Genomic DNA, 21,305 nt, shown 5'->3' with positions numbered 1-21,305 from the left:
TGGGCATGACATGGCATAGCATAGCAGGGAGAGGCATGGCGCGGCATGACAAAGCGTGGTGCTTCATGAGCGCTTTTGAGGTGTTTATTGCTGTTTGCTGGTGGCAGTGCTAAATCAAAGCAAAGTCACAAGCACGCCTGCAGATCTACAAACGAGCCTGCGTGTGTGTGTGTGTTTGTTTATGAGTTGTGCTTTAGTACTGTATACACATACTCACACACACACACAGCTTGCAGTCTAACTGCCTACCACGCAAATATAAGTTAGTGGATATAACTGTGTTTATACGTGTGTATATGTCTAAGGATGTATATATGTATGTGTGTATGATAAGTGACAGTTTTGCTTTTGAGCGACTTATCTGTGTGTTGGCAAGTAACTGTGAGTGCTTTGCTTGGCGCAGCGCAAGGTGGCATGCACATAGCACACGCTTGTCTACTTAGCAGAATGAAAAGGAAATGGCCAATTAAAATTTTAAATTAAAAGGAAGCTTCAACTACACGTTAAGGCGGCAAATGCCATTTGTGGTCATAAATTTTCACCAACCAGTCGGCTGGATTTTACTATTATGCCTGTTATTGCTGCTATTATTGCTATAACACTACTTATTGTTGTTGTTTGTTTTCTGGCATTTTTACTCCGTCCTAGGTACGTCTCCTAGGTACGTCTGCCTATTTGCTCCCTTTGCATTGTCTTGCCACTTTTTGTCTTATTTAAGTGCAATATAAATGTAGATGTAGTGATTGCCATAAAAGTGATATATTCGTGCATACATGTGTGTGTGTGCGTGTAAGTCGCCTGTATCAATGTGATTGCGGTTGCTTGGCATGGCGGAAATAAGCAAAGTGTGAAAGTCGTAAACCGCAAAGATACGAATGAAGCAGGATATATGGTTATTTTGGCAAGCGCACAAGCCAAAATAAAAATGGCAGTCAGACACACACACGTACATATGTTCAGTACAGTAGGCCAAATACTTGTTTGGCATGTGCATGTGCTCAGAGCCAGGAGACGCCATTTAATTGCAATTTCGTTGTGTGTTTAAAAGTTAAATTTATATATCGGTATTTGTGTGACTTATGCATTTTGCTTGTGTTGGCTTCTTAATCAAGATCTCTTTCTTTCTTTCCAAGCGCTCAGCGACTAGACTGCTTTATTATGTAATTTTCGTGTAAGCCATGGAGTCGCTTGAAGGTGGTAATCTGGTTGTAATTTTTCTTTTTGCTCCTATCTTACGTCTTCTCCTGCCTTAATAGCCATTCTACGTGCGAGTTCCACCACGAAAGGATTTGCCGATTGTCTAAAGTACATTTAATTTATTAAAATAATGGCGCTAAAGGTTTGCTTGATCGCAATCTGTTGTTGCTGCGCTTTGAAAGACATTAATTCGAAGAGAGATGAGAACGGAGAACGGAGACGTGAGTGGTTGCAGTAAGAATAGAAGAGAGAAAGAGCGGTTGTTTGTCCTAAAATTATTGTTGTGACTTAAAATAGTCATATAGTTGCATTTCGATTCGTGACACAGCGAACAAAAATATTTTTTGTATCTATGATGACAAAAAGTCCATAACCCTGAAAACCCAAGCTGCCCTACCTGTTGAAGCCTATCTGCCTTTTGCTGTAAATTGACCGGAGGTGAGCAAAAAAGTTAAGCCTTCATATAGCCCCTTTAAAATACATCTTGGTTGAAAATTTGGTTGGAAATAGCACTACTAGTTCCACATTTTTTTTCTAAAGTTGGTACATCTGTCGTGAGAACGCATGCAAAGTTACAAGTCAATCCCCGGATTTTATCTTTGCAAGTTGCAAGAGTATGAAATATTCAGTTATACCCGCACTTAGCTCTTCCTTACTTTTTTCCTATATTTTAGTCTTTAGTACTAGTATTATAATTTTTAACACAAAATGTTTATAAAAATTTCCTTATATTTAATTTCGTCGTTTGTCTTATGCCTACTTGAATAGCATTACTATATGGAATCACAACTTATACATACCTACATAATTATATTTACTTGCATTTTAACACACCTTCAGACAATGTGTACAGCCAAACTCGAATTTAGTTGAAATATTTCCTATACGAACTGCAGCAAAATCAATCACAAGAAAAATAAAACGAACAGGAGAATTGGAAATTTCAAATCAATCGAGTAGAAGCAGACAAACACCAGTCACAGTAATCGTCAAGCGCCATTTTGAGCGCACACAATTACAATTTCCAGCAACGCTGTACAAAACCAAACGAGGAGTTGAGCTGACAACAGCAGACACGGTCACATACTACACACTAGTATGTATGTAGTTGGCAGCAGCTTGGCTGTTGACCAGAATGCTGCATAAAAAAAGCAACAAGAAACAAAAAACAACTACAACAACTACAAAAATATAGCAAAGGAACATTTGGATTGTGAAGAAGCAACATGAAGACTGCGCTGAGCGCAGCAGCTGGACAGAGCAATCAATTGTGAAGGCGGCAAAAGTCAATTGCCGATAGAGTCGTGTGTAAAATGTTGGCAATTTAACGATTGCTGTTGAAAGATGCAATAATGGTTGAACAGAAATTATTGTTTGGTTGGAAACCTTATCCACTCTTGCTGCAGCAAAGGCAAGAAGAGACGATCTAAATCGCATTCTTCACACTATGTGGATTGCACAGATACACATACATATGGTACGCCCACATATACATGCATGCGGTTATGTAAAAGTTTGCAATCCACGAAAGGAATGCAACTGCACCGAACTGAGGCTGAATGCATTCGAAGAGTCTCAGTGTGTGAGTATTCAATCAACTGTGACACCAAGAGTTGGACGCACAGATACTTTATTGATTATGCGGAGAGCATATGCCATACACACAGTTACAATGTAAGTTGATTTATATATGGTAACTGTATTAGTCCTAGTCGCTAAGCTTAATCGCTTTGAAAATCCAGATTGTCACATGCAAGATTACTCTCAACTTCAACAAAATGTAATTTCTTCTTATGGAATACACCTACATATTTCATCTTGAGTGTAGTTACTTTTACAGATATATAATTTTAGATGCAGGTTCCAATATTGCGGACAATAAGTATGTGACTATTAAAAATTTTGCACTAAAAAATTAGAGTCGTAAGTTTCGGGTCCACCAGGGACCTAACCGTGCATCAAACCTTGTATGTTATACAAGTAAAAGGTCTCATGAAAAAACTTTTATTTTGTGCGTCCTAAATTTTATTTATTTTCCTCACAAATTTAGTACTGCTTTAAAAGGCTTCCAACTAGGCCGTTGAGTTGTTAAAAAATATTTGATTGTTTGAGATACCACTTCAGTGAAGTTTGAATTCCTTGATAACCAGTTTCTAGGCATACAAATGGGAACAAAAAACATTACATTTGTAGGGGATGCAGACTTGTTCTACAAGCAGCTGGCAGCGAAGTCAGCTCATAGACAGTGGAAATCTTCTTCATTAGTCGTCTGTAATAAGGCGCACTCTAAATCTAATCTAAGAAGACTTTAAACCACTTCTATGTGAATTCAAAGCTTTGTATAGGAAAAGTATCGCAGCCGTCGGTTGAGCGTTTCTTGACGATATTTCGGAAGTTGCACAGACAAACATTTTTTATACTGATCAACTTCATCAGAAGCACGGGGTGGTTCAGAGAGGGCATAGTAGAGTGAGCGGATTTTAAGCCAGGTGGTTTCACAATGGGCTTCCTCAAAATCTAGGCGGACCTAGGAAGGTATGACCTACTAGAATGATGGATTTACTGTTGTTAATTTTGAGGCTCGATTCTACATAAAAATGTTTCCAAACTAATGTTACTAAATTTGAATGTGAATTCTTGTTGTCAATTTTTGTATAAAAAGTTAGTACAGCATAAGCTTCGTAACTTGTACATTAATATGCAGATGTAATTCCCAAGTAACAAGTAAACCCATGGGCTTGATACAGGATCTCGTCGCTAATACGATATATAATAATTGCAGTTCTAAAAAATTATCTTACTTTCAGTTTCCACCTTTATAGACTGTTCTTGATTTTTCGCCGAAGCATGTGCCATCAATACTTAATTAAATATATGTACCGTCAATTTTGTTGTGATAAACAGTTTTAATATAAATAAACAAATGTATTTGAATTTAATGTTTGAAATAAATATAATTTTCTTTAGATTTTATATATAAAAATATAAATCAACATAGATTATAGTAAAAGAGAGTCAATATACTTACAACATCTATCAACTGCGATAGCCGTAGACCCATTTTGACCGTCAAACGATCGGAATTATTGCCCACTGGCCTGATTAAACGATTGTAATTGCTTAAAAGATCGTCGTATAAACGTTTTGCATCTGGGTTGGCCAGGCCGCCGGTGGCAAAATGTAACGCTATGAACACAGCTGTGAATAGCACGCTCCCCATCTTAGGCCAGGTCCACCCCTATGATGGAGAAAGAAAGAAATAAATATTAATTTCACAATTTTCTTAATTAAATATTTGTATGAAATTATATATGATAAAAATATGTTATGCAACTTTGTCACATTCTTATTTATTTATTTGTCGTTTTGGTTAAATGTGTAATTTGTCAGCCAGGTCTATGGTATTTGCCATGAAATTTCTTACACCTATGAATCATGTTCTCAAGCTTTTCTTTAATAAATCTAATACTGCTTTCATTTTAGTTCATCACCATTTTGAACTACTTGTTCTTAACCCTTAGGTACTAAGCCCATAGCTAGCCCCAAAGAAATTCTCAAACAAAGTTATTTGATGTAGCTGCGATTGTTGTACGAGCTCTTTATTATTTTGGTTGCACACTTTAATGTTTGCAAAATAATAGTAATCGGTGCTTGATAAGTCCATAAGCTCTCAAATGTAGTTGAAATTCGAACGCTTTCGAAACATATTAGCATAATTTTAGGCTTATAAAAGTGCCAAAGCCCTTAAAGCTGCGCCACTTCATTGCGCCGAAAAAGTTGTACGAAAATGCAGAAATTTTCAATTTTATTTGCTTGCACCAAGTGCTGACACCATTTATCGAGCTATTTGTTGGATTTACGGTTTGCGGAACGGCGGACACAAATACAAGCAGAGCCCTTCGATTCCTACACAAGTGCATATACATATACAGTATATAGAATACGTTGAGAGAGAAACACCATATATGTATGTGTGTGAGTATACCTCAAAGCTCGTAAGCCCCGCTCTAAGTGGCTATGTGTTTAATATGCACCGTTGAAAGTTGGTGTATATGTGTTTTGTTGCTTGCGCTGACAAGTGCTCCGTTGCGGCTGTGGGAATGGTCTTGCCGACGCTGTCGCTTATGGAAAGGTTTAAGTGTAAAATTTATCAAATCGTAAATTTCGCCACACCCAACCTACAGAGCCAGATAAATGCAGTGGCTTATATTGAAGACACGTGCACATACATATATATACGTATATAAAGACAAACATATATACTACCCATATAGCCGCCGTAGTTGATCGTTCATTGGCAGCGTACAAAAGACATCCAAAACTATTTCCGACATTGCCAAATTTTGCCTCTTAATCTTTGCCGCTTGACTGCTCGAGGGCTAATGGCATAGCAAAGGCGCATATAAGTATGTAAGTACGGCGTGTTTCGAGTGCATAACTGCTGTTCGTAAAGTGCATAGAAGTTCGGAATCAAAGTAAAAGCATATAGGGTGCTACAAATTAACGATAATTATATTTTTGGAAGATACACTGCTTCATTTAGATTTAGTCAAACAAAAATTATGTTTAAAAGAAGTAGGTCTTTCGAGCTATAGATCAAAAAAATTTTACTTGGTGAAGATAAGCATAATCATTTTTTATTAAAAAATTTTTTATTAAAAAATTATAATTTTTTGTTTAAGCAAAAATTATAGTTTTTGAATAAAAAAAAATAATTTTTTTTTAAAAACTATAATTCTTTTATTCAAAAACTTAATTTTTGCGTAATTTTGGCAGTTTTTTGATAAATTTAAGAGACTTTCAAATTTCGATAGAATAATGGCTATAAATTTGTAATTTAGTTTTTTTCTGGAATTGGTAAAAAAATCAAAGTGTGAAGGAGTCAAGAGATTTGAGAAACGGTACCGGGTGTCATTTGCGTTAAACAAAAGGCTTGCAGACAAAATAGACAAATTAAGGGTATTTTTCTAAGGCCTAAGGTTTAGCGAACAAAAGAAGGTGAGGTTTCTCTTTGTAATATCCACAATTAAAGAAAAAACATGAAAAAAAGAATAAATTATTATTAGAATTGGTATATAAATTTAAAAGTATAAATTAAGGCTTTGAAACACATATTTTGCTGAGTAAATTTTAACCCGGACTTCCTAAATAAGACGGAAATATTTGAAGCGAACGTTAGTATCAGCTAAGACACCGACTTTCAACATAATTTGTGAGTGTGTCACAATTTGAAATACATTTTGGACATGTACATTTTGGATATTGTAAATAAATTGAAAATCTACCGTTCGCGCTTTACTTGTGTGGAAAAAGGCTTGCAGCCAGAACTCGTGATTTGTAGCACTTTTGAAGAAGTAATTAAAAAAAATGTAATTTTAATGCTAGAAAAAGTTTGCCAACTGCTTCTTTTATATAATAAAAACAAAAAAATAACAAAAGTCCATTATATTCCCTGGAGCGACGACAACTGCTTATTGTTTTCAATTTTTTGTCACCATTTATGTAAGTTAACGGAAAATTACGTTGGTGCTCACACATGTAGACATTTCACCAGCTGAGCACGCACTCAGACGAGCATCCCGTTATCGAAAGTTATTACATGCGCATTGAAGATATAAGCAGCTAGTATCAAATTTATATTAAATTTCGAAAGAATCGGAATATAAAGAAGAGTGTGGCAAATTGAGAGCAGAAAACGTTAAAAAAATTTAATTTAAATTAAATACATGTGAGTTGCTAATTTAAAACTAGTAAATTCGGAAATCCGCAAAAAACCGACCAGACCGACTGTGAACCTGTCAATGATAAACAATCGTCCTATATATACATACACACTTAGACTTGTTTGATCAAGGCTTCAGTTTTAAAACTGGAATATATGAAAAGTAGAATTCAAGTAAGTATTTAGTTATAAACATAGTTATAAAGAAATATTCCAAATGTCACTAAACCGAAGAATAAAAAAATTAACAAAACTTTGAATTGCATCACTTTCTAGTATACTTGTACAATCTAAACACCAATAAATATATAGGGATACAACTTTCCACAAATAGTGCTTTTAACGTACGCATCTCAACTGTAACCAAGAAACGAAAATAACTGTTAATACCGAAGCTGTGGACCGAAATGGCTATAGCTGACTTTTTACCAAAAATATCGTTCAATTATTACTATTAATATATGAAATTCGGAGAAAATATTTTGCTGATATTAGTATGTCTGAGTGATCAAAAGAGGGTTAAATCGGATCAATGGGAAGTATTGCTCCCATATACGCAATAGAAATATTTTCTAACTTCCGGCTGACTCTATATGGCATATATCGGCGAATATGTGAGTTTTCCAAATAAAATTTGGTAAGCGTGTTTTTCTAATAACAATTTACCTTTGTGCATAAAATGGAGAAAATCGCTTGCAAACTACCCGGTCCCCCTATATAACCGATAATCAGGATTTTGAGCCATCCTGTTGACTTTACTCCTTATATATTGTTGATGGTATGTACGGCACCTTAATGGAACCCAGAGAAAATTTTTTTCTACTGATTATATGTAGCAATGCCAAAGATAGATAAAATCGGGTTAATACTTTTCTTTTGTTTCATATACCTAATACAAAATTCTGGAAGACTTTTTTCACATCATCTCAGTATATTAAATTTAGCTTCTTTGGTTAAGTTTATGTCAAATATATCTCATTTGAAAATGATTTTGATATAAGTTTTGCTGACGCGAAGTAAAATATAGCAAAAAATACCAAATTTGATTGCAATACATTCACGATTTCGTCGAATAATAAATGCTGAATTCTTTCGCAACCTTTTTCAATACAAAGTTTTGCCAGCACCTGAAGGCATTTCTCCACCTTTGATCCTTGCAAATTGCAAGAGTATTAAAAGTTCGGTTACATCCGAACTTAGCTCGTCCTTTCGTGTTGCATGTATCATTATTAAACTATTGCTTTTGTGGCGCTATTGATAGTCCATGGATTCCACTTAGTCAGTCACTTGTATTGCCAAGATTTAGAGAGTTATGTGTCGAAATGGTGAATGGTACAATCATTTAAAGCAGCAACTAATATACAATATATTAATAGCTGTTTACAAAACCAGAAGGCAAATCTATTTCTAAAGGAGTATAATTATATATTGTATATAAATTATATATACCAAATACGTTAGCGATGCTGAATTATAAAAACAACAAAATACCAAGTTGTGTGACCTTTTAGATAGCTGGAATGGGTATTAAATCCCCTCGGCGGCATATTATTCCCAGAGAAATATATAATATTTAGTTAAGAAATTTAAAAAAATGGAACAAAATTTGTTAACATATTGATTTTTAAATATTTAAAAACAAAACAATTTTCAAAGTTTTAGACACCGTTGTGGTGTCATGACAACTCGGTCAGTTTAGTTTTAACTTAAAGGGCACACCTAGTGTGCAAATTGGCTTTGCATTTTTGTATATAGTATATTTGATATACTGATTTTAAATCGACCTTGCTAGGTGTGCTCCTCAGATTATTTGTAAACTTCTGGGTTATATTATATTTTAGTAGAAAATATCATATTTTATCTCTACTTAGAGCTTCAAAGAACCTTAACATTTCTAAGTGTCGGTTGTGCCAAAAAGCGAAGAAAAACAATTTTCTTGCAATACGAAATTGTAAATATTGCTTATTTTCAAAATACTCTCCATTTACAACAACTTAATATAATTCAGACCTACCACCGTAATCGCAAAATATCCGCACATAAGAAATTGCAGTTAAAAACAATATTTCGAAATTTTTCTTTCTCATATCACTCTCATGATATATGAAGACTTTTATTTTTAACAGCACTCAATTATGCCTTTTCATGCTGCATGCACGCAAACTGCCATATATTGCAAAAATGAAATATTAAAATTAAATATCCAGCAAATTTTGACATTAGCCGCAACAGTTTCGAAACTATTTGAAAAATATTTAACAATTTTCACAAGCAAAAAACCAACTTCACAAACAGCACATATATTCCAGCAGCGCCGCCACAAAACCTCTTAAACGCACACATGTGCGCACATTTTTAAAACGGATGCAAGAAGTGTACGTATAATAAAAAATTTAACTAAAATAGTTTAAATTGCGCATACGCACTGGCGCACCAACGGGCAAGAAGCTAAGCATTAGAATGGAAGCGTGCAAGCGGTATGACAGCTTAGGGAGGTGGCGGACAACTTAAAATATGCACATATATATACTATTAGGATGGTACTTAAATAAATTAAATTAATTGATCTAAAACACTTTTTCAGTTTCACAACATTAGTTGAATATTTATGGTCTAAATAAGAATGAGTGTAATGTATTAAATAAGTCAATAAAAAATATGTTTTTTTTGTTTATAACTAAGATTATTTTTAGGATCAATTCACATATGAATTAATTTTTCAGTCTTACAGCATAAATTAATAATTTCCATAGTCTATATTAAGGCTGCTCTAACGTAGTAATTATGGTGGAATTTAAAATAGTCGATATTTGTAAATAACATAATGATCCTTACGAAATTCAAAGTAATTAATTTTCCTAACAACAACAATTACTTGGTTATATTGTAGTCTACACTATCGATTTCAGTTCGTACAGCCGTGCACGTAATGGTTAAAGTTTAGACTACCCTATGAAGAGTAAAAAATCAAGAAAAAACGTTGACTTCGGCTGCACTGAAACTATAATACCATTCACAAGCGCATTTTGGATAGCAAGAAGGTGTATAAAAAGATCTTTATCTTAATTTTGAACTCTCAGTTTATAGGGTAGCTATGTGCTATATCGCTCCGATCTGAACAATTCCTTCGGATATTGTAACGATGAATTGAGTAATAATTGGTGCCGAATTTTGGGAAGATATCTCGTCAAATGAAAAAGTTTTCCATGCAAGCACTTGATACGTTCAGTTGTATGACAGCTATATGTTCTTGTTGTCCGATATGAACAATTTCTTTCGAGATTACATTACTGTCTTAGGAAATAATTTATGCCATGTTTTGTGAAGATAGCGCGTCAAATGAAAAACCTTTCTATAATTCTATCAAGCACTTTATTCCGATCGTTCAGTTTATATAGCAGCTATATGCTATAGTGGTCCAATATAGGCGGTTCCGACAAATAAGCAGCTTCTTGGAGAGAAGAACGTTTCTGGTCGATATCTCAAAAACTTAGATATGTAGAGATGAGCGGACGGACGGACGGAAATGGCTAAATCGACTCAGCTCGTCAGGCTGATCATTTATATATATACCTTAGAGGATTTCCGACGTTTTCTTCTAGGTTTTCTAGTTACAAACATCGTGGTAAACTTAGTATACCCTGTTCAGGAATATAAATATCATTACCTTTTCGTCTTCATTTTATACAAATAGGTATAGAGAAAGTTTTTATACATAAATTTGTGGTTTCGTTTATTGAAATATAAGCGCAAATTTACTTTTAAACCTTTGTGCGACAAGCTTGAAATATCTTATGCCGGCACTATATATTATTTATGATATTTTTATATTCATAGCGTCCGCGTAGATTTGGTATTTGAAAATTTTAACTTTAAAAATTCTTCTAGAAGAAGTTAGGGACCATCCTAATAAATCTTCGTGTCTCTGTGTTTGTGTTAGAGTATAAAAGTACGATATGAAGCACTTAAACGCTGACAACAATAGCAGTTAGACACATTCGCCTGCTGCCGAAAGCAAATAAACATAAAAACTTTACGCTGACACGTAAAATCTTTGTACGAAACTTTTGGCGAAAAAGTGACAGCGGCAAAGCAACAAAACAGCGCCAGCAACATACCGATGTTGCCACCAAGCCAAGCAAGATAAAATATTTGTATGTATGCGCCCATATGGAAATGTGTAGCAACATGCACGTTTCGCAACTAATATACATGTGAAAGTAACGGTTAGCACGCGTATGTGCATGTTATTGTGTGTATTTGTAGTGACTGGTATTTACTTTAGAGACTTTGCTATGAAAGCATTTAGTGTAAAAAGTTGCATTGGACCTTGCCAACACACTTCAGTCCCGTCCAACCAACAGTTGAGTGGTTTTGTGTACATGTGTGACTCGTGGCTTCTTGGTTGCGGTTGATGTTGCAAAGTATAAAATGAAACTTGTATTTTAAAACTCAAAAATGCTTTTACAAAGGCCATGGCAAATCGCTTGCAAAACAAAAATTCGTTTGAAAGCAAATATTGCATAACATTTAAACACACACACACACATATATATATGTCTGTATTATATTTATGTATGCAACGGATACCTGTGTGCCTGCAGTAGAAGTAGCCATCACTAAAAGCTCGCTAGTTGGCCGAAGTTATTGCCACAACACACACTTTCACACTCCAATAAAGACACCCGCTTTTCATGTAAACTTTTCAAAATATGTTTGTAGGTATGTAACCTTCTGCTTCAGCCAATAGCGATTTTGTACTAGTGACATCTCTTATGAAAATCTAAATATTTTATTTGTGCAATGTTGAAAGCAAGGCCACAACAACTACTTGCTTCTCGCATTTGCCACACGCATACTACACAAACCAAATGTGTTGAAAAATTGTTGTCTCTAAGTCATGTTGAAACAGTATCGTAAATGCAATAGGTTGTAATGAATTGATACTTTGTTGGCAAACAATGCGACGAATGTGTGCTTAGTAAGAAGTTTATTTGATTTGAAATTTATGCCTTAAATTTTTAGAAAAGAAATATTTGCTATACAGTATGCAGCTCAGATATTTATTAAGCAGTAAAAAATATGGTTAATAAATAATAATAGTTAGGGAAGTGTTAAGTTTGGTTGCAACCGAAAATTCATAAGTATATGGATTTCAATAGTGACTTCCAGGTGAGTATACCGTCTAGATATAAATGGAGAATATGTTTAGTTGGGGAGGAGCGTACTACCACAATCTATACCGATGTGTTCAAAATGGATTGCGGTGTAGGGACGGTGGTATACTCCGAGGATCTAGATATCTTTTTATATTTCCGTCCACCAAACTTAGCTAGTATCTTTTAAACGAAAGTACTAGGCATAGAGACGGCCTGTGGAGTACATCTGAATCACTATGGGTAGATACAGAAAGCGTTCATTTACACATATAGCCAGGCGGCACTACAAGCCTTGTCGTCGCCAATGATTAACTCCAGGTTAGTAAACAAAGCGAGGAAGGCTTTTCGAAGCCGAAAGGCAATAAAAAATCAAGTCTAGGTCAACAAACTGTGGTCGCCTGGTTAACATATTTTTTCAATATTTTCCTACATAAATTAAGTTAAGAAAGCACATGTACGCACACTTAAGTATACTTATGCTTTCACAATGTCACATTTACAAAAAAAAAAAAAAAATATCTTAAATCATTTTAATTTTTTTATATTTAAGATAAGAAATAGTATATATTGCAACATTTTGGGCATATTCTTTGAGTATTTTGTAATTAAAAATAAAAAGCTTTACTCTTGGCAGCCGCTACGTTTCAATATGTTCCATAACACCCGAAAGGAAACGTCGGAGACCCTAGAAAAAAATGTATGTATAAAATGATAAGTATGACGAGCTAAGTCGATTTAGCCAAGAAGTTCTTCTGTCTGCCCGCCTATCTGTATATACGCGAACTAGTCGCACAATTTTTGAAATATGTCTCTAAAATTTTGCACACTTCTGTTCCTGTTCATATAGCCTAGCTGTACAATAAAAATTAAGTTCCTGCATGAAAAACTTTTTCATTTGACGAGATATCATGAACAAACTCGTTACGGGTTATTGTCCAAGACAAATGTGCAATCTCCGAAGAGGTTGCTGAGATCGAGTCACTACGGTATATAGCTGCCATGTGTACAAGTAATATTAATATAGATCAATATATATAACTAACGAAGAGATAGTCAAAATGTTGACTTATGCCAAATGGCGGCTTTACAAAATGAGAAAAGTATTTTCTACACAATGGTTAACAAAAACAGAATTTATTGTTAAAAATCTTTGTGCTTTATTTACTATCTACGAAATATATATAAGAAGGTGCTGTGAAAATTTCGAGCTGATTTTGGTACCCGATTACCAATCATTAATGAGTTCGTTTAAAAAATTTTTACAAATACGTTCATATCTCCGAAATTATTGTACTAACCGTAGCAACTTAAATTTTTCAGATAGTATTCTAAATAAAACTAATAATTCTAATAAAACACATGTGTTCTTAAACAAACGTTTCAAATTCAATCCATCCAGATCTTCGTTTAACTACAATGTACTCGATGTGGTGATTTCCAAATTTACAACTGACTTTTAACCGTTTATCTTAATGAACATGTGCGATATTTTAAAGAAATAGTATGTTTTCCGTTACATACGAATGAAATCGATCTTAAATTTGGTCAGGCCCTGTATTTATAATAAAATGATTTCCTAATTTTAAAACATTTCCTCACATACCCTAGGTACCTAATTAAATTTCGTTCTTTTTATTGACTTAGGATTGCATATATTCCTATGAGGGGAAATATACCAGAATATAACGTTGTGAATTTATTAATATTGCTTTATAAAGCTCGTTTTGTGCTTGAAAACGAATTTACTACCATAAGTATATTAAGCGTTGACTAGTAATATTTTCTGGCTTGGAGCACAGAGCAGAAATAAATAAAGGACGTTAACTTAAGTTTATATAACTTGCGGATATTTTTAAATATTATGCGAACGTAAATATTTCTTAAATAAAACGAGCGAGCTAAATGCATCTTCATTGCTATCGTGCCACATTTGCGCTGATGTTAATGTATGTACGTACAACGACAATAACACTCATAAGCATAGCGCTGCCAAAATTTGTGAATAATCGGCAGTTGCATACGACACCACACTTGCAGTTGCAAAGCCAAACACGCCGCTGGCACCACGAAGAGCAAAAGAGATTTGCGAATGCTTGGATAGACGAAAGTGTACAGCAAACATGAAATAAATCAAAGTTAATGTAGCAAAGTCAAATGACGCTGAGTGCATGGCCGGGTTGATGATGTTGCCACAACACCAACACACACAAAAAACACACATACAGCTGTCTGCTGCCTGCTGCATATCCAGCGTAGGCGAGAGTGGCATTTGATGGTGCTGCAGGCGTTTAATAGCTGTCGGAATTGTTGTTGGTATTGCCATTTCCGCTCAACTGTTTGTTTGCTCAACTATTGCACGCCGCTCATCCGCTCAACTGCTCATCTGCTCTCCACGCACAGTGCACGCCCCGGCAATCTATCGCTGTGTCGCTCTTTGCACCGCAACGCCGCTTGCGACTTGTGTCATTTGGCGTGCAATTTCGAAATGCAATTTGTTTGCTCAAGTGGAATTTCTTGCAGTTGGCGCTTGTAGCGGAGCGCCAACGCTTAGGCAAACAAATAAACTGTGTAATAGTAAAATACAGAAATTACTTTTGTGAATATTTGTATTTTATCTTTACTTTTTTGCTCCGTCTTTGCATGCACTTTGTGCGACATTTTCGTTTATTTTCAGCTAATACTTATTGCTCACATTCGCCTGTGATTACTCAAAGCTCAGTTCATATTTTTGTTATTGCTTCAACGTTGGCTTGTTGCTATTGCTGCTGTTGTTGTTGTTGTTGTTGTCACATTCCCGTTAATTTATGTGCATTTCATTAAATGTCACTCATACGTCATGTTGAGCTGATGAGCTTTCCATGGCATTCGTATTGGTTCGACTTAGAAGCAAATACTTATGCATGCTTCTACTGCGGCCGCATTTGTTTCGTAGCTTATGCGTGAGTGGCAAGCTGAATCGGATGCAATTAATGTATTTCATGGTAAGCCTCTGCACCAGACATTCTTAAATGCCAATTTGGGGAGTTTATTTATAAAAAATTGTTTGCATTAATATGTTCAAGAAAATTTAAAATTTGTAGGAAAAACAAGAAGAACTTGCTTTGAAAAAATTCTAGCGTAAAATTTTCTTCAATAAATTATTGACATTCTTTAATTCCACGAAATGGTAATACCTACGTTAGCTGCTATTGCTCTATATAGTGCATTAAAATTCTGCGAAATTGTTTTAAGATCAAAAGTGTTATACACAAGTTTTTTTAACAATAGAATTTATGTATTTGTATGTTTTGTTAGTAATTCTTTTTCTTCCTTAGTCATTCCCACTCTTGCATTCAATTATATAATTGGATCTTACATAAATAAATGAAGATAATAATTTTATTGTCATATTTGAAATAAACTTTTCTATTTGCTTTATTTGAACTGATTTCAAATGTTATTTGCTTTTTTAGAGGTTATAGCATTTGGACCTTTCCTTGTTTTCATACGCATAGTTTTTCTGCTTTTCTACCAAAAATAACACAAAGTTTCCACTCCGGAAAGCCTACCCAGCATAAAGGAACAGAAAAACGTTTACTTCACCACGTTGCACCTAAGTTTTAATATCCTACACAAATACAAAAGGTTCCTTAGAAGAACTTGATTCTGATTGTTCAGTTTGTATGACAGCAATATGCTAAAGTGATTTGATCTGAACAATTTCCTCGGAAATTACATTATTGCTTTACATATATATTCATTCCAAATTTCGTGAAGATATCTTTTTAAATGAAAAAGTTTTCCTTGCAAGCACTTGATTCCGCTCATTCAGTTTGTATAGCAGCTATATTCTATAGTGGTCCGATATCAGCAGTTCCAACAAATGAGTAAATTCTTGATGAAAAATGGACGTATGCAAAATTTCAGAGAGATATCTTAAAAACTGAGGGACTAGTTCGCGTATAAACATCCGGACGGACATAGCTAAATCGATTCAGCTCGTCCTGATCATTTATATACAAGTATATACCGAAGTTTTCTTTTTGGTGTTACAAAATAATGTCACCCTGTTCATCCATGAAAAATATCTACAATACATTGAACTTATTCAGTTCAGGTGCAATCAAAAAATATTCATCTGACAAATTTGAAGTCTCACAAAGTGAGAATTCCAAAAAAGAGTTTGTTCAAATTAAAGATTTACTTAAGATTTTTCGGAAAAGCTTCTTAAAACAGTAATCATTGACACAATATTTTTTATTATTTTAGTTTACAATTTTCCAATAAGTGGCAATTTTGTTCCAAAATATGTCTAAATTAAAACTTTTCGAAATACATATTGCCTAATTTATGTACTTAGGGATTTATTTTTATTTACGATTCTACAACTTTCCTTCGAAACCAAGTTTTCTGCCGAGTTCCGGAACCGGAAGCTGTTAAAATTTCACAATAAAGTGTTTCTGTAAACATTATTGTATAGTAAAGTAATTTTCATACAATCAGTTTAATAGTTCAAAGATAACAATTAAATAAACAAATATTCACACACATATTACAAAGCTGATTATTATGTTAACTTTGTAGTGGTGCAAACTTTGTAGTACACAATTACAATTAAAACCCAAAATATCCACGCATCCGAACACACGTCCCTCTAAGCACGCCACACCAGGTACAACACGAAACATATTAAGTTCCTGCTGATGCAACAAATCTAAGCGCTCATTTCTGCCCCACTCTGCTCGCAGCGTGTACGTTGCAGCCGCCATCGACGATAACGGTTAACACAAATATAACGCCTATACGGTGTTTTGATGCAAGTGTTGTATTGTTCCATGGCAAGTGTGCAGCGGAAAAGCCAAACTGATCCAGACACCGTCAGTCGCTAAGCCAGTCAGTGAGCCTGCCAGGCAGTGGGATGAGTGGCTGGTTGGGCTTAAAAGCTTATGTAGCGCTTTCCATTCCATTCACAATGCTATTTGCGCGATGTTGCTGTTGCAAGTACAAAGCGCCAAAACAAACAACAACAACGCAAGCTACAATCCCATAACAATTTGCGTTGCCACACATGCATATAAGTTGCCACACCTCTGAGCGTTCAGCGTGTTTATGCAGAGTACTTTGGTTTTTTTTCCGGTTTTTCAATTTTTGTTGCAAGCAAATATTTCAGTGGCGTGTGTGCCTTCTTTTCATGCGTCGCTGTTAAATTTCAGCTGAGGAGATTGCAAATACTTTTGCCCGTTTGCTGTTTCTTCGGCGCTTTTTGCCTTTTGTGTGCCCACAAATTTAATCAGCAGATTTGTATAATGGCGTTAAATGCCACATTATGGTGACAGTTGCTGCAAATTGTGTTTCTTGCGTTCGCTTGCATGAGCGACGCTCAAACATGTGCGTGTTTTTAGTAGTTTGTTTGCAAAGTTTGCATGTGATTTCTTGCTCAAAATTGAATTGAGTGGAACATTTTTAGTGCCAGAGCATCAAGTTGGCAAGTAATCCAGTGAAATAATTGCAATATCAAGTAAAAAATTGTATTTCTGGATAAATATGTGTTTTCCGATGTATTTGAACAGGAATCCATATGTGTTAAATTTGATTTAGCTGAAATTGCCGACATTATTTTAACTTACACATTTCGATTTTCTCACATTATTGGCGCAGACATAAACGATAAATAATACTTAAAAGTTGTTCTTTAGAGCTAGTAGTGTTCACCAAAATTGTTAGTGTAAATTTCACTAGCGTTTTTAAGGTGTCATAGATTAAATTAGATTACTTAGTTACTGGGCTAATCCTTGCGGCCGCAGTGACCTACCGATCTTTAGAAGATTACCGAGAGATATAACTTGAGACCTTTCTACTCCCATTAGACACAATTTGTGCCTAGCTAATCACCAACATAGTTTTCGTCAAGTTCTCAGCATCATATGTTAGCGTCATGAACGCCCAGATAACTTGAGACTTCAACGTGAAAACCATCTTGTGAGTAGAAAAACTAGAGTTGGACCAATCAAACGTTTCTGACACAATCAATCACACAACGCTACTAAAAGATATTGAACAAACAACGCTACCTACAGGACTGAAGAAATGGATTAAAGATTATCTGAGAGGAGGTCACTCATCCATACTATTACGAATTTTAAGTTCAACTTCTACATCTCGAAACTTTTCCAATCACCAGAAAATCGCACTCCCAACAATGAGAGGATGTTTTTTACTATCGCCTACTGAACACCTACTCCCAGTTAAGGAATGGATATATTTTAATATCGCCTACACCTACCCCCAGTTAAGGAACACAACGCAGTTCAAGCAAATTCTGCTGGGATGTTTTTGCAGAACTTATCATCGTAGTCATCTGATTAGAGCGGTATCGCCTCCTAAGAATATCAAGCGGACGTCATATCACATTATATAATATGTCGTAATATCGGAGGCGATAAATTTCAGACAAATATTGCACACCTTTCACAGTGGAGTTATTAACATCCTCATTGAATCCCGCTAGCAAATGGCACCATTGGAGTCGAAACAGCACCCACCGCAGACCGAGAGCTCGATTTGTCGTCTGAAACCAGAGTGAACCGCGCCCAACTTCATTATGGATATTGTAGTAAATTAATCGAGAATAGACGTTGAAGTACTAAGCATATATTTTGTAAACAAAGATTGCCACCATGATACTAACCATCTCTTTCCAAGCCTCACTAAACCCACTCACCTAACACCCTTTTACCCATAGTCCGACCTCGTCGAAACAGCCTGTTTCTTGAACCTACCGTTAGGTGACTTTGATGACAGTTAATTTTGCGCTTTTCTTCATACATGGTGAAAATATTCGCTACCATGACAACAACGGAATTCAATGGGAGCCGCTTTGGATGTGGAGATTTTAAAAATGTGGTTCTATGTGATGCGAAGCACTTATACCAATAAATAGAAAGATAAAAAAATCTTGCTAAGGTAACTAACATTAATTCTAGTCAAATCGCCAGGTTCGTCAAAGATATTTATTACTACCAAGATGTTTCAACTCCCATTTAGCGAAAGAAGAAAATGTTTATATGATACCAGCTCGTTTTCCTCAACATAACTTCAGCACTTTGTATATATGCCCAGTTAGCTCTCCTACCATTAGAGGCTTGCTAGAATTTTGTGATTCAACGAACCTCTTGCGTTCCGCTCTGATCTAGAGAGATGAACATTTCAAAGGTTCAATAAAAACTTATTGAAAGTAACCTTTGAATACCATTGAATTCTCATTTTATAAAACAATGAGTGAGAATGAATGAATGAATTCAATTTCGGATGTTTCAATAACATGGACGTTTCTGATAACTTCACTCTAACTTCTAAAGTGATACCTTCACGTTCAAGTAACTTTTTCTGTTGGTCCAAGCCTATTTTATCTTATTTGTTCATAAGAAAATAGCACGTAATCATAGATAATTTAATGTGATATCTGATTCTAATAAAGAGAGATAATTTCTAGTTTTGTTTAACCGAAAGTAATGCTTAGCCTACTAGACATACCAATAGAGTAAGCATGGTTGAAAATATTGTCATATAAGTTATATACTACCTTATCGAACCTGAGAGAGTTTTAGAACAACTTCAACAAAACTTCACAAATATTCATATTAAGATTTTTTCATAATTCGAAAGGTCCTGCAGTTAATTAAGTCTCTCCAGACTTATCAAATTTATCAATGTGTTTTTTCCAGTGCAAGTATCCGCCTAAACGGTTACTACATAACAGGAATTTAATTTTTTCAAAACTAATAAGATTGAACCGATAGCTCTGTCATCATGAGGTGTTATTGGCTCGCAGCCTTAAGAAGATCAACGATATTAATTTGGTTTTAGTCAGTGATTGTGGTATCAGCAAGACGATACAGCTTTGGGACGTCTCCAACAATTAAACCCCACATCTAAACTTTTCATGTAAATGTCCTAAATTGAAGCCGTGTTTCTTTTTTTGGATAGCTTGGATATGTAAGAGAGAGGCTGCTTAGGAATATTACAAATAACAGATTTAGGGGACTACAGTTTGTATTAGCGTAAAGATTCAAGGGAGCCAAACAAAGCCTAAGCTAACAAACTAGAGATTCAAGCAAAAAATAAAAATATGTGAAAATATTGTAGAAACTTCGTGAACTAGATATTTTATAATATTCTCTGGAGAAATTAATTCTGATAACATGACACCTGCACAATCTCAATAAGCAATCAAAACTTGAACTTGAATCTTCTCAAAATCAATACAATTTTAGAACATATCTTAAGCGTGTTGCCAACAGAAATAAAGAAAAATACGCTAGTTTAATGGACCAAAATCTATCAGATTTCAAAATGACCGCATTCTGCATGGTTACCTGTTACATTTTATGAACTGTAAACTTCTTAAATGACTTTAGCGGTAACTACTGACTTTACACCTCAATTGCAGATACTGCTGCGTAATAGAATTACCCGTTGCACATCTACCTTAACCCTAATTGGTTGTCGCGCTGTTGAACACAGCGCAAAACCGTTTGCTGCAAATACGTCACTTACATGCCACAGCACTGCATGTACCATTTTCACAAATGTTCGCACAAATTGCAATAAAGTGCTCCATGAAAATGTAACTTTAAAAATGCGCTGTGAGAGAATTAAGGTTAAAAATAAAAAGAGATGGCAACGCTTAATGTGCATCGAAATTTTAAATATTCGTTTTTCAAACTTCTCTTTCGATGCTTTCCGTTGCGGACAAAATGTTTCGCTACATTTTCTGTTTGCCCCGCCCCTTCACTTGCAATTACATGCAGTGCCGTTGCATTTTATAGCCGGTTGTCTACTTGGTTTTATTGCTGTTGCACGTAATGGCAATAACATTTTGCTAAATGATGCAAGCAAATGATGCAGCTTATTTCTAGCAGTTTGCGGTACGCATGGTTACTTGGCAAAAGGAATTCTACAATTGTGATGAGATCATTACACAAACTCCGTGAGCGCAGTTCTTTTAATATTGTCTGTTGTTGGTGCTTGCAAAAAACCTGTTGAATAATTGCAAAGCTTTTGGTTGTTGATAGTTGTTTTCTAATTTTTACACTTTGCGGTAGAAAACCTAACCTATAGCTACTTTAAATGCTCTAAAGATCATATGCAACCTGACTTACTGTCAGTGTGTATACCATATAGTTGTTCTAGTAAATCGGAAGCCCCTTCCATCATATTTAGTTTTGTCTTATGTGTCCCCGAAAATA

General features: G+C 35.0%; 1 protein-coding gene across 1 annotated transcript in view; it reads right to left on the bottom strand.

The window, feature by feature from the left end:
- The window catches only part of nAChRalpha1 (nicotinic acetylcholine receptor alpha1), a 67,876-nt gene extending 63,447 nt beyond the window's left edge, over positions 1–4,429 (bottom strand). The window contains exon 1 of the mRNA XM_014238185.3: positions 4,226–4,429. Within this exon, the coding sequence (XP_014093660.2) occupies positions 4,226–4,417 (192 nt within the window). The 5' untranslated portion in view covers positions 4,418–4,429. The remainder of the gene's footprint in view (positions 1–4,225) is intronic.
- Positions 4,430–21,305: the final 16,876 nt, after the last annotated feature.

This window comes from Bactrocera oleae, chromosome 2 (assembly GCF_042242935.1).
Source record: "Bactrocera oleae isolate idBacOlea1 chromosome 2, idBacOlea1, whole genome shotgun sequence".
Taxonomy (NCBI): Eukaryota; Metazoa; Arthropoda; class Insecta; order Diptera; family Tephritidae; genus Bactrocera; species Bactrocera oleae.
Note: the sequence above shows the minus strand (reverse complement) of the source record. Positions and strands in the feature narration are given on the sequence as shown.